The sequence below is a fragment of the Thamnophis elegans genome, chromosome 6, assembly GCF_009769535.1.
Source record: "Thamnophis elegans isolate rThaEle1 chromosome 6, rThaEle1.pri, whole genome shotgun sequence".
Lineage (NCBI taxonomy): Eukaryota > Metazoa > Chordata > Lepidosauria > Squamata > Colubridae > Thamnophis > Thamnophis elegans.
The window spans coordinates 75,081,686-75,096,370 of NC_045546.1; the positions used below are offsets into that span (position 1 = coordinate 75,081,686).

Below are 14,685 nucleotides of genomic sequence, written 5' to 3' on the forward strand. Positions count from 1 at the left end.
TGGCTATGTAATAGTATACATGTGATTGTATGTTATGAAAATGGAAAATAAAAAAGTATATTTTAAAAAGAATGAAAAAAAGAAGATCAGAAGCTGCTTCTCCATATCTTGTTTTTTCTTTCTTTTCTATTTTTCTTCTATTTTAGTTTTTCAGTCTGCACAATATATATGGAAATTGCACATTAACTGCTTTTAGCTATTAGAAATCTTTGAATGGACATGTTTGACAGCACTGGGTGAGTTTCCTTCAATCCTCAGCGAAATAAAGTTTTAATTAAAACTTTTAGAACTGAAATTGGAATAATTCACAAAAGGGTGATTAAGACTTTCAAATGGAATGAGGGTCCAAATAAATTTGAAACAAAATTTTGGAGTTAATTCTAAAAAATATTCCCATGGAGTATTTTTGCTCTGATTTTTTTTTTTAAAAAAAGATTTAAAAATTAGGTAATAGAGGCAGAAGTTATTACAGAACATATTTCAGAATTGGCTTTTTTGCAGCACACCACTGGCACATACAGTATTTAAATAATTGTCCACTAGGACTCATAGATTCTTCCCAAAGTTATTGCTGTTGAGCCAGTTACCATGTATTCTACACCTGCACATTTGTTTTTTCTTGCCTATGTGTAAAATTACAACTAGTCAATTACACTTAAAAGAGAAGAACTCACAAATCTGAATTATAGTTACGGAAAAGGCCGAGGTGGCTCAGTGGTTAGGGTGCCGTACTGCAGGCCACTTCAGCTGACTGTTATCTGCAGTTCAGCGGTTCTAATCTCACCGGCTCAAGGTTGACTCAGCCTTCCATCCTTCCGAGATGGGTGAAATGAGGACCCAGACTGTGGGGGCGATATGCTGACTCTGTAAACCGCTTAGAGAGGGCTGAAAGCCCTATGAAGCGGTATATAAGTCTACAGGTAACTGCTATTGCTAAAAGAACAAAGTAAACTAACACATGACATATTGAAGGATATTTTTGAAAAAATGGTCTCAGAAATTAATTTTATAGGGTTGTGCTGTCTCAGAGGAAAGACTGTGTATAAAAGATGTTATGGAAGAAGAACAGGTTTTACTTAACAAGATTGAGACTAAATTACAAAGGTCAAGCCACGAGAATGACATGGAAAAAAATGCTGTATACTGTACTTGACATGCAAAAGAAACTGGCTGGTATTTTAATAATTAAAAGTGATGTAGAAATAATAAACCAAGAAAGTGGATTATTTTCTCAGATTGGATTTACAAAACAGACATTAAAATTTTGAAGAACCTCATGAGAAAGAACAAAGAAAAATGAAAAGAAACCAATTATTTGAATGGGCTAAAGATTGCAATTGTTAAAGAAAGGAATACATATATTGTTATCTCTGATAAATTTTAATGGATTTTCATTGACATCGGGACTGAAATGACAATGTGTTATGGATTTGTTTGTAGATCAGAGATGGGATATGGAAAGAAGAAACCAATTGTTATACTTTAAGATGTGGTAAGTTACTAAAATTATTTATATTTCTGTTGATGAAGATGAGAACTCACTTCTGTATTTCTCTTTCTTCCTTGTCTCTCTTCTTTTCTGCATTTCTACTTCCTTTTTGTTTTTCTATCTTCTTAGCTTGTATTCATTTTTTACTGTTATAACCTTTATTAAAATTATTATACAGACATTCATACACTCTTTTGTCAGAATTTCCAATTCAAAAGATAGTATTAGGGTGACATGTGAAAATATTTTAAATTTCTAAAAGTATGATGTATTGGTGTTATTTTTTTAATTTGTTAATAAAAATGATCAGCATAAGGTGTTTTCCCCCTTTGCCTCTAATATTTAAGACAAAACTTCAGAGGTAGTTTAAATAAATTGCTCATTAAGGAGATTATTATCCAAGTGAACTATACTTCAGAATCAACTGAATGTGCCTGGGAAGGTTTGATTTCTAAAAATGGAACAATGTGTAGTCTGCAATAAAACTATATTTTAAAACATTTTAGAGATACCTTACCTGCTCCACATGAGACTGAGCATTTAGGACGGATGATGGCCCACGTATAGTTATGTTTTAATACATGTGTTCTTTTGGTTTCCACTTTAGGAAGAGAATATTCCCATGCAATTCCTAGATTTTTACCTTGTGACAGAAGCTGACAAAAGGAAACAAAGGAAGCTATCAGTTCATGCTTAGCGTGTGCTAAATTATAAACACTTCCATAATTAGGAATTCCTGACCAGATAAATAAATACAACATTTGAAAATATCTGGAATGACTCAGGTTGAACTGAAGTAAATCTAGTGAATTATAATATTTGTGCAAGTACAAAATGCATAAATCTCTGGAATAGAAGTAAGGACCTGATTTTGTCTCTTTTAGCTCAAGGAAAATTGATTTTCTTAGCAAAGTAGGACAAGTGTGACTAGACCTGATCCATCAGCACAAACTAGTAAATATCCTCTCTACAAATTTTATACTTAGGTATTGTGGCCCAGCAGGTGCCGTTGGAGCTGCCACCGGACTTCGACAGCGAGGGGCCCTATGAGTCAGCTCTGGAGGATGTGGAGGACCCTGGACAGGGTTCCGACTCCGAGCAGGGCGCAGAGAGACCGGTTGGCCACCAGGAAGCGCCTGAGCCTTGGACCAGTGGGGAGGAGACAAGGGAGTGTGATCCGGATGTCAGCAGTGGGGAGGAGCCAAGGGAGTTGTTCCTGGATGCCCAGCAGAGAAGAGCTAATAGGCAGAAGGAACAGTTGCACAGTTACAGGAGATAATTGCACTCAGCTGGTGGTAATTAGGCTCCTCTCAAGACTATAAAAGGAATGATTGTGCACACGCCCTTTTGCAGGAGTCAACGTTTGCACTAAAGTGGGAGAACTTTTGTGGCCGTATTGTCTGTGCTGGATTGCTGGCAACATCTTGTCTGTGCTGAATTGCTGCCAAGGGCCTGTCTGTCTGTTAATAAAGTCCTTGAAGTATCTTTGTTCTCGGCGTGTTTTGGTGTAGGACGAGGGGGGGGGGTCAGAACACTTAGGTATGTGTATATAAAATTAAACTATTTGATCATCCTGTGGCTAATCAGAAATATTGTGGGTGATCCATAAATGCTATTTTCACTTCTCTTGGGAGGATGGAATAATTCAAATTCACAGCAGCATTCTGGGGAAGAGATACTGACTATGGTGTGGCCAGTGGATGAAAGTCTTAACAACTCAGGGTGAGAAAGTCCACCTTACTAGCCAATAACTGCTTGTTAGAGCTTGAGACCATAGAGTGATCCAAATGATATTGGGCAGAAATCTGGGCTCCACACCACCTGACCCTGACATTCTTATTTCTCTGGCAGCAAGTCTTGCCTTCGATCATTTCATGATATGGAGAATGACTTGAGCTGCTGCATTAGCACAATTGCTCCAATTGCTGGCCATTTGGGTATTCCCATTAAATTCCTTACAAAGCGATTAGACACATTAAAACAGATTTAAATATCCGAACACACACACACAAAGACACACACACACACACACTCATGGAACAGCCAGAGTTAAGATCTATCTATCTATCCATCCATCCATCCATCCATCCATCCATCCATCTATCTGTTCTGACCCCCCCTCGTCCCACACCAACACACACTCCGAGCCAAAGATAAGTCATGACATTTAATTAACAGACAGACAGGTCCTTGGCAGCAATCCAGCACAAATAAGCCGTGGCAGCAATCCAGCCTGCCAAGCTCACAATAATGCTCTCCAACATTCGTTCCTGTGTTGACTTCTGCAAAAGGGGCGTGTGCACAAGCATTCCTTTTATAGTCTGGAGAGGGGCCTAATGACCACCAACTGAGTGCAATTACCTCTTGTAATTGCGTAATTGTTCCTTACGCCTATTAGCTCTCCGGTGCTGGGCATCTAGGAACAACTCCTTTGGCTCCTCCCCACTGCTGACGTCGGGATCACACTCCCTTGTCTCTTCCCCACTGGTCCAAGGCTCAGGCGGCTCCTGGTGGCCAACTAGCCCCTCTGCGCCCTGCTCAGAGTCGGAACCCTGTCCAGGGTCCTCCACATCCTCCAAAGTCGACTCATAGGGCCCCTCGCTGTCGGAGTCTGGTGGCAGCTCTAACGGCTCCTGCTGGGCCACAACACTATCTATCTATCTATCTATCTATCTATCTATCTATCTATCTATCTATCTATCTATCTATCTATCTATCATCTCCTACTTTCTTTTTTACAAATAAAATCTTATGTCATTGGAATCTGTCTTGTCTGTTCACAATTTTAGATATGACTAATGAATTCTTTTCTTTCTATTACTGTTCATGGGAATGTGTTGAATATCTAATTGGCAATGCCTGAAGGAGCCCATTACCCATAAGGACAGCTTGCTCAACAAGTGCAAGTTTGACTAATTTTCCAGCTGTTTAGCACTGAAGAAGTGGACGGAACTGTGGTCCCTTCCTAATTTTAGAGTCATTGATTTAGGATATCTCTTCCAATAAGGTAAATTTATTTATAGTCTGCCATTCCAATAAAAGCTGTGGCCATTTGATTTTGGTATTTAAAGTAGTATGCAGAACAAAAATAAATAAATTGACAGCAACAACCTCCCAAATATTTGTCTTCTTTTGATGATGGCATGCTACGTGGGAATTAGATTCATGCGGACTGTTGAAGAAATGCATGTTCCAAGGTGACTTAGGACCATTGAAAAGGAATTGGCATAGGGTTTGCTATGGCATGAGGACAGCATGAGATGAAATTTGTGTACCTTGCATAGATAACTAAAGAAAGAAAACAAGAAAAAACAAAAAGAAGATCCAGATTTTTCCAGCTAAGTTTTAACTACAATCCTTAATTAACTTGTTGGGAAAGTTAGCAGCAACTATATTATAACATAAACACGTTTTAACAGAAGCAATACTGTTGTTTGCAGAGAGAGAGGGGGGGGGGGAGGGAGGGAGGGAGAGAGAGAGAGGGAGGGAGGGAGGGAGAGAGAGAGAGAGAGAGAGAGAGAATCTCTGAATTGTAGAGCAGTTGATGGCAGATACAGGAGGAATGAGAAGTATATCTATCCCCTTCCCCAAATCCTATTTTTTTTTAAGAAGGACCTAATCACTCTTGAGCATTCATGACACAGAATTTTAATCAACTATTTCATTAATTACTGCAATCACTGCATATCTTACAATATAGCTGCTACTATATTAACTTGTTAATCAAATGTATTCTGTCATTTTTGTGGGACACATTTTACTTTGCATTTTTCTACATAAGCTTCTGGAAAACAATTCAGAAATGTGTTTTGGAAAATAGCATCCCTGCTCTGGTTCAATATTTCAGCTTCAATGTTCTATGATTTCCTTGGGATAATCTAAGTTGTCCCAGACCTCTGGGAATTTTAGAGTAGGAACTAATTTCCTTCTGTAGGAAGTTAAAACCCACCTCTCTCCTAGAAAAATGAAACATCCTGGGAAACATTGAAAAGGCAGAATATTATATTTCCCTGGCTAAGACATGGAAAAACATGTTTAGGCAGGAAACAGACTCACTGTTAATAGCCCCCATCTTTGTCAATGGGCCATTAAAATGTCTAGTCTACATAACAAAGATCTCCCCCTTCAGCTCCAGGATGATGGGATTAAGGCATGATAGTATTAGCCCTTTACCCATCTCACCACAGGGCACCTGGGAAGAAGCAATGCTCAACCAAACTTGGGCTCAAAATGCAGCCTAGAGAATTGCCCCTGCATAGCTCCATGGGAATCTGACAACCATTCAGAATTCAAATCCAAGATCAAAGCCCAGAGAGGGCATAAAAGCAGGGATTCCAGCATCTCACTCTCTTTTTCTTCTTCACTCAACATCTGGAAGCATATGATCCTCCTTTTCTGTTCAGGAACTCAAGCCATGTGATCCTGTCCACCATTGAAACATCTTTCCAAGCAGCCTCCATGTTTCCAGTGTCTCTTTCCTCACTTGGAGCTGAACCCAGATGGATATTTTTTCCAACACTTCCTTCCTTCCTTCCTTCCTTCCTTCCTTCCTTCCTTCCTTCCTTCCTTCCTTCCTTCCTTCCTTCCTTCCTTCCTTCTTGAATGCTCCACTTTTAATTTGCCTCTTGTTTGTTTTGAGATTTTGTCCATAGATATCCTCAGTCTTTTCATAGCAAACACATACTGTAAATGAACTCTATATGACTACTTGAAATTAAAAATGAATTCCCATAATAGGGGACAATTTAGATTATTCCAAGATTATTATTCATTAATTGCACTCTAATAATATGTAAAGGTGTACAAAATGATCAGATTCCATTTCTATTCTTTGCGACTTCATTGTCTCCTCTCATTTAGTCTAGCAGCAGCAGGAAAGGAGGAAAGCAGTTAAGTTTTTCTCTAGATGTGTATAAAGTCTATGTGATACTTATAAAAGAACATTAGGAATTGCTGAAGCTTGTATTTTGATTACCCTGCAAATTCAGAGACAAAGCCATAATGTCAGTTATAAATATCCATGACTTGCTAGAGTATAGGTTAAACTGCAGTAGATCCTCATTTCAGGAAGGAGGAACAGAGCTATGAAGTCTAATAAAATTATGCTCCCTATTCAACATGTTATTTTCCAGCATTGTATTATGATAGTTCCAGGGTGAATCACCATGGAGAGGCTATAAACAGAGATGAGGTGTTGTTAACCTGCATTATCCATGTATTGGACTTCTCAGTTGACATGGTAAAATAATATGTGTCTTTTAGGAATTCTAATTACTTTTATACACTGAACAACATTCCATGACAATATCACTCACCTGTATTGTAATGCTCTCATTTGTAGGTCCAGAAGCACTTAATATCTCTGGGTGGTTATATGGTCTTTGATAGACAAACAGAGTGCCAGCAAATTTGTATTTCCCAGGCCAGTCAACAGTCCAATAACCATTGAGGTGGTACTTTTTACTGGAAGTGCGAACAGCAATATAGGAGTTGGATACATTCATCTCATACACATTAATGCTTCTTGCTCCAGCAGGGATTGTGACTAATGTGTAATACTCTAGATAAAGGAAGAAAAGAGACACTTCATAATGCCATAGCCAGATCCAGATGAAACTGTGGACTTTAAAAACAATAAGTTAATAAACATCTATTAACTTCAGTGTAGGTTTCTGCTAGGAATTTGGAGACTTACAATGAAGACACCATGATGTAATTATTATTTTTATATTAAATCCTGTATGTGGTAGAGAGTTTACTGAGAGATATACTCAGAATTACAGCTTGAAGCATGCAGTGGGCCAAAACTGTTGACCTTAGAAAAATGTTTTCCATTCCCTCCCTCTTATAAGTATAATCTTTATTGTCGTTGTACTGAAATACAATGAAATTGGTTATATCCCAAGGACTTAGGGCAGAGCAGAGATGGGTTCCTACCATTTTGCACCTATTCGGTAGAACCGGTTCATCAAATCTATTGAACCGGTTAGAAGAGGTTCCACCAGTGGACCCGGAAAGCAGGCCACACCTACAGAAGAGGTTCCAAAATTTTTTGAAACCCTCCTCTGGTCCTTGGATATGATTATTCTACACTATCATGCGCATATTTATAAAACTCAGTGCCTCTGTGAAAGGTAAGGATGACTACTGCGTTTGTGGTGCAGTCAGAACATTGCATGTGTTGAAGTTGTTTTAACGCAAACCAAAGATGCCTTTTAAAAAACAAGTTTACATCATATTCTTATGCATGCCAGTGCTGTGTGTGAGGTAATTTAAGGTGGTTCTGACAAGTGTCGTCGGCATCTTCATATCTGGTCACATGGGCGGCAAGCCACTCCCATCCGGTCACATGGGCGGCAAGCCACTCCCACAAAGGAGGCCACACCCACAGAGTAGGTTCGGACAATTTTTGAAACCCACCACTGGGGCACAGCTAGTTTAAATTTCTTCACAATGCTTTCTGCATTTCCCAGGCTTAAAGTAGTTTTATGTAACTGTTGCTACATAGCTTCCCCAGAGTCATCTCTTTAGCATTCTACAGGGAGCTATTTCTACTGTATGAATTCAGGCATCTTTAAGCAAAGGACAGCGATATTGATTCTTGTGAAAAATGGTTATAGACAGTCCTCCAGATAAATTCCTTTCCAAGGAAATGCAGAACCTACATCAGGATAAAGAACCTAATAAATTAAATCCTGAGAAGTCTATTTCTGAAATCTTGGCCAAATTTCTTCTCACCCCTGATCCTGCCATCGTAAAGTCAGGCTCTGAAATAAGGAAACAGACATGCATATCAAATCATATTTTTTTTTTCTGAATAAAACACTGGAAAGCAGAAACTAGAAGGAAGTGCCATATTTCTTGGGAAAAATAAGCCTCCTTGAAAATAGGCTGTTATCTCAAGTAGATAAGCACTAACAATGGGTTATAAGCAACACCAATTGTGTGGCAGTGGGATAAAAGCCTGTCCTTTGTTTATTCAACACTGAAACATAGAGTTGCAGTTGAGGCCAACCTGACCTAGATTTTTCTGTGTTTTGAAACTCTGCTGTTCTGAACAGGATAACATGCCATCGACTCCTGAAGTTTCAAATAGCAGTACTATGGAGTCATCATCTTGCTGGGCACATAAACTACAGATGAAACATTTGGGAAGAATTCCCATACTGTTTCTATACCTGAAGGATGCAGCCTTTTCTCAAAAGGATGCTGGGTCTTGGAGATACTTGAAAAATAATAGGAAGTCTTTCTACTATCTTTAAAAAGCCAAGGTGGCGCAGTGGTTAAATGCAGCACTGCGGGCTACTTCAGCTGACTGCAGTTCTGCAGTTCGGCTGTTCAAATCTCACCGGCTCAGGGTTGTCTCAGCCTTCCATCCTTCCGAGGTGGGTAAAATGAGGACCCGGATTGTTGTTGGAGGCAATATGCTGACTCTGTAAACCGCTTAGAGAGGGCTGAAAGCCCTATGAAGCTGCATATAAGTCTAACTGCTATTGCTATTGCTATTAAAGACTGAAACCAACAGATAAGCTCACAGCCTACTTTCACTTAAGAAGTAGATATAACACCAAGCAATGATGTTAGGCCTTGAGCACAATGTTACACTAACCATGTTTTTGCCTCTTATTCTGTAGAGAAGAGTGGTAAGAACATGATAAAGGACTTTTTAAGTACTCAGGCACTGAGGAGAGGGTTCTTTCAACAGGCTTTATTATAACTGAGAACACCTTAACAGAACGAGAACAATGCAACGCCCGCCTGACAGCTATTTATACTTGACAGCTGTCAGGTGGGGAACCAATCAGGAGAGCGTAATTCTCCCGCCGGCCGGCAGCCGCGCCAAAGCCAATCAGCTCTTCTTCCGGCTCTGGCTGCGGCTGTCGGCCGCGTCGGGAGGACGCAACAGGACTGATTTCCCGGAGCACTAAGCATTATATCATTTGAACATGAGTTATCTGGAGATAAAAGAAATTTGGACTCAAGATAAGAAATACAGTAGGGAGACTACAGAATGACATGGAGTCTACAACCTCATAGGGTAGCAGATTCATCTGATGCTTTTGAAAGCATTGTGGGATTTCTGCAAAAAGTATTGCCCCATTTGGCTTGTACAATTGGCTGCTACAAGGATATGATGAGTAACACGAGCTTACACTAAAGTAAACTGAAAACACTGAACCCCATCCACCTCCCCATTCAGAGGTGGGTTCCTACCAGTTCACACCTATTCGGTAGAACCGGTTCGTCAAATCTACCGAACCGGTTAGAAGAGGTTCCACCAGTGGACCCGGAAAGCAGGCCACACCTACAGAAGAGGTCCCAAAATTTTTTGAAACCCACCACTGTCCCCATTCCTCAGTAGGCTTATTAATGTCTTTATCCAGTTGGGTGATGGGTCTCTGCTGAGAACTTTTACAAGCCATTATCTTTAATCACAGGCACACATTAAATGTAGTTTTCTAACCTTCAGAGAAGAAAGGCCAAAAAAGTTTAGAAAGCAGCTTTATTGTCAGTTGTATGGAAGTAAATCATATGTGATGAGATGTCATAAAAATGCTCATTTAATTTGTTTTTATCATCCTTATTTATGTAGACATGCATGCCTTTTTGTGTAAATAAGCACAGAAGTATTTTTCCTCTAATAATTTCCTGTAGATAATTTTAATGGTGTATTATTGTGGGAAGTTATCATCCAGCCCTCTCCCAGAAAAATGAAATATCCTAGGAAATATTGAAAAGGCAGAATGTTTCTCTGGATGTGAAAAGAAGCATGTTTTAAAAGACATAATAGTTCCCTGTAGCTTCCTGCCCACCCCCACTTTGTCAATAGGCCCATTAAGACTAGCCAGGCTAGCCCACTTTACATAATAAAGACTTCAGCAGCAGCTACAGAAAGTCATGATAATATTGGCCTTTTACTCAACTCTCCACATGGCATCTGAGAACTCATACCTGGATTCAAAACACAGCCTAGAGAGTTGCCCCCTGCATGGCCCCATGGGAGTCTGACAACCAGTCAGCATACATTTCTTACACAGGAACAGGAAACAGAGAGGTGAGACTGAACAGGTTATAAAAAGCCTAGCAAGCCCCTCCCTCAGCCCTTCTCTTCTTCTCCACCAACATTGAAGCATGTGATCACCTTTTCTGTTCAGGGCCCAAGCCATGTGGTCCTGTCCACCAATAAACCATCTTTCCAAGCAGCCTCCATGTCTCCAGTGTCTTTTCCCCCACTTGGAGCCGAACTCAGAAGGACATTACTTTCAACATTATAATGGAAATATTTTTAAATTCTTACGATTTGTAGAGTGTTGTTTTGTGTACTGCCCTTTATAAATTCTGCAACTTGAATCATCTCCTTTGCATACTCCACAAGCATCTTCTACAGCATTGGAGCCTAAGACATGATCACAGCCAACCACCTGCAAAAGATGCATGCAAACTTATATAACATACAGTTGTTTAATCTAAAGGTTTACAAATAAGAATCAAAACATTTCATTTTGCTGGACATTTTGGTGCAGCCTTATAGAGAAAAGGCCTGCATCTTTTGTTTACATATTTTTTGCATTATGTGAATGTATTATTTGTTTATATTTTATTAATACAAAACTGTTATGGCCCAGCAGGAGCCGTTGGAGCTGCCACCAGACTCCGACAGCGAGGGGCCCTATGAGTCGGCTTTGGAGGATGTGGAGGACCCTGGACAGGGTTCCAAATCCGAGCAGGGAGCAGAGAGGCTGGTTGGCCACCAGGAAGCGCCTGAGCCTTGGACCAGTGGGGAGAAGACAAGGGAGTGTGATCCGGACGTCAGCAGTGAGTTGTTCCTGGATGCACGCCATCGAAGAGCTAATAGGCATCAGAAACAGTTGCGCAAGTACAGGAGGTAATTGCACTCAGCTGGTGGTCATTAGGCTCCTCTCCAGACTATAAAAAGACTGCTTGTGCATACGCCCTTTTGCAGAAGTCAACGCAGGAACAAATGTTGGAGAACATTATTGTGAGCTTGGCAGGCTGGATTGCTGCCACGGCTTATCTGTGCTGGATTGCTGACCAAGCTTGTCTGTGCCGGTTTGCTGCCAAGCACCTGTCTGTTAATTAAATGCCGTAACTTATCTTTGGCTCGGAGTGCGTTGGTGTGGGACGAGAGGGGTCAGAACACAAAACTATCTTCATTTATGATAAATCTAAAACATGGCTTCTCCTGCTTGTATATATTGTGATTCTTTTCAAAGTGTTTACCTGGCCCTTCTTGCCATTTTAGACTATCCAAACGTGAAAGAAAAATAACAAGTATAACACAGCACTGAGCATTTTATTTACCATTTAATAGAGAAGTAGCTAATACGTTTACCATTCCCTGTTCATCCCAAAGGACTTCACACTACATGAGTATTTCTCTTGAGTATTCTTAGTAATTCATAGCCAAATTGGAGAAAAATATTTGAAGAAAAGGGTTTGCAGAAATGCTATTGATAGAAGGAATGGAGGCTTCACACTTGCATTTTTTATTTGTATCCTATGTAAAAATTTGGAGCAGCATTTTGGACATTTAGGAAAAAGCTTAGCTCTTTCCTAAATGTTTACCTGGGGAGCCAAAACAGGGCACGTGGGGACTCCTGGAAAGGGGTGGGGGCAGGAAGCGGGGGGCAGCTGGCAATTTTACAACCAGTTCACTTGAACTGGCCCAAACCGGCTAAATACCACCACCGGACGTAACTAAATGGATAATGTTATGTATTTGCATGAGGGAAATAATACTGAGGCAATATATGCAAACCAATTCTTGCATTTATTAACATCAGCTAGAAACAAGAGAACAGAACAGCACCCGTTTGAAAGCTATTTATACGACAGCTGTCAAACAGGCAGCCAATCAGCGGTCAGACATTCTCCCGCCTGAACTCGGGTGTGTCTTGACCAATAGGAGACTGCCTGGCTCCAGCTGATGCCTCGCGGTCATAACTACGAGGACATAACACATAACATCATCATCAGTGTTATTTTTAGAACCAGAGAGAGACTTTGGGCCGGACATTTTGGGCTGAGATAAAATGATTGGCCAAAGATCTGCTTTAAGCCTAAAGGCAGGACTAAAACTTTCAGTTTCCCAGTTTCTACTCTGGTGCCTAAACCACTACACCAAAATGGCTCTGTAAATACTAATTAGAGATATGAAATGCGTATTATCAGTGAGGAAAAGTACCTGAGTTCATCATTACCTCACAAATACCATCAATACAAACATTGCGGCTATCCTCCGAACAGGGTGTCCCATCTTTTACTTTGTTTGATAAGGAAAAGAAGAAATCAAAGCCTTCCGCAATACAATATAGTTTGCACAAATATTGTTCTGAAATGGAAAGAGAAGAAGAAGACTTCTTTTAGCCTTCACTAGAGCTGGAAGTAAAACATGAATAAACCTAAAGTCACCTAAAGACCGCAAGGGATCCAACGGGGCAATTTTCACAAGTCTTTTCATTTATTAGAAATTGTAAACCCGGTAACTGAAATTGTATCTTTCTACTTTATTGATCATTTACAATTGTGATTTTTAAAAAATCAACATAACTCCAAACAGAAGAAGGGAAACGTATAAATCAAAGGCCCAATGGAATTAAAAGCTGAGCCTTTATTAACTTAAAAGATGAGAGATTTCACCTCATGCATATTCTCCAAATGAAATAAGTCGGCTAAAGAAGTGCTTACATTACTCTGAATTCATTCATCCTAAATGAATGAATAAGTGCTTTTATCCTGCTTTCAGTGCTATTTAAATGGAATATTTAAATAAATACATTCAAATAAGGGTACATTGAAGTGTTGATTTTAAAATGCATTTGTAATTTTAAAGCTATTGGGAAAAGGGCAAACCATTACAATGGCATTAACCAAGAAAATTATGCAAATTCATACCATGTTCTTTTGGGGGAAGAATTAAAACATAGGTTTCTTATATATACATTAATAAAGCTTGTGGTGTTGTGTTGCTTTCTTTTATTCTTTTTCTTTTCCTCATAGGTTATTCTATTCTTTTTCATTTTATTCTCTTTTATTAAATAAATAAAGCAGGAGGAAGGGAGAAGAGGGAGGAGAGGGAGGGAGGGAGGGAGGGAAAGGGAGAGAGAGAGAGAGAGAGAGAAAGAGAGAGAGAGAGAGGGAGGGAGAGAGAGAGAGAGAGAACACATGTTCAAATGCACCTATTTTTCCCTTATTGAGATTCGTAGAAGGCAACAACTTTAACATCCCTAGATTATCTTCCTTCTATGCTTTTCCTTGTGGTAGTGCATTCCAAGTCATCCCAAACACTCTCTAAATAGAATGTCTCGTATTAAAGGCTACCTTTATAGAAGACATTTCTTTTGATGTTTAACAATTACATTTGAAAAAGGGACCGTTTCACAATTTAAAACAGACATGTGTATAATCTGAAGGCCTGTGGCTGAATGCAGCTGCTCTGTTTTCTTGAGGTGAGGGGTGGGGCTGGTCCTACCACATGTGCAATTTCATTCTTCTGGCACTTTCAAACATATTTGAAATTCACCTTCTACTTGAGTGTACGGTTTCCACTTGTAGTGCCATCCTCTGAACTTCTTGCTGTTGAATTCGGCACACTGAGCAGCTCTGAAGCTAATGCTGTTTAGGGGACACTTCTGAATGTTGCAAAGCTTCAACATCCGAGAGGAACCTTCACAGAATTTCCCTCGATGCGAAGGTCTGCAACATTAATGGAAAAAACTACGTCAAATCACTTATTAATTAATAACATAAATTTAAATCACCCAACAAACCATAGAACATACATGAGAGATTCATACAGAAGCTTGTGACTGAAATGTTCTTATTCCATCAGCCTAATATGCATTTAATTATGATGAAAAAAAAACCAGTTTTACAAAGTAGTTGCTGTCCGCGTAAAAGCTGCAAGGTTCAGTATGAGACACAGGACTGTTCCCCATTTACCCACATTCTGCTCACTGCTTTCCATATGAGCATGCTTAATCTAGAAATAGGCCAAAATGATTTCCCCCTAATTTGTCACCCAATCCACAGGGTGCTGACAGTTGGGAAATTAACACCTTCAAGTGGTGCAATGACAGAATACTTGCTACGGTCATTTTTCCTTGCCAGAAAACCTCTGAGAAGGACTAGAATACAATTTAAAAAAAAAAAAGATTGAGAGGTGATGTTGATGT

At 39.7% G+C, this 14,685-nt stretch overlaps 1 protein-coding gene across 1 annotated transcript in view; it reads right to left on the minus strand.

Annotated features, from left to right (window-relative positions):
• ADAMTS16 (ADAM metallopeptidase with thrombospondin type 1 motif 16) overlaps nt 1-14,685 on the minus strand; it is a 102,025-nt gene that overhangs the window by 40,285 nt on the left and 47,055 nt on the right. The window contains exons 13-17 of the mRNA XM_032220453.1: nt 14,034-14,206; nt 12,712-12,842; nt 10,788-10,911; nt 6,805-7,049; nt 2,007-2,145 (exon numbers count right to left, since the gene is read on the minus strand). Coding sequence (XP_032076344.1) covers nt 2,007-2,145; nt 6,805-7,049; nt 10,788-10,911; nt 12,712-12,842; nt 14,034-14,206 — 812 coding nt within the window. The remainder of the gene's footprint in view (nt 1-2,006; nt 2,146-6,804; nt 7,050-10,787; nt 10,912-12,711; nt 12,843-14,033; nt 14,207-14,685) is intronic.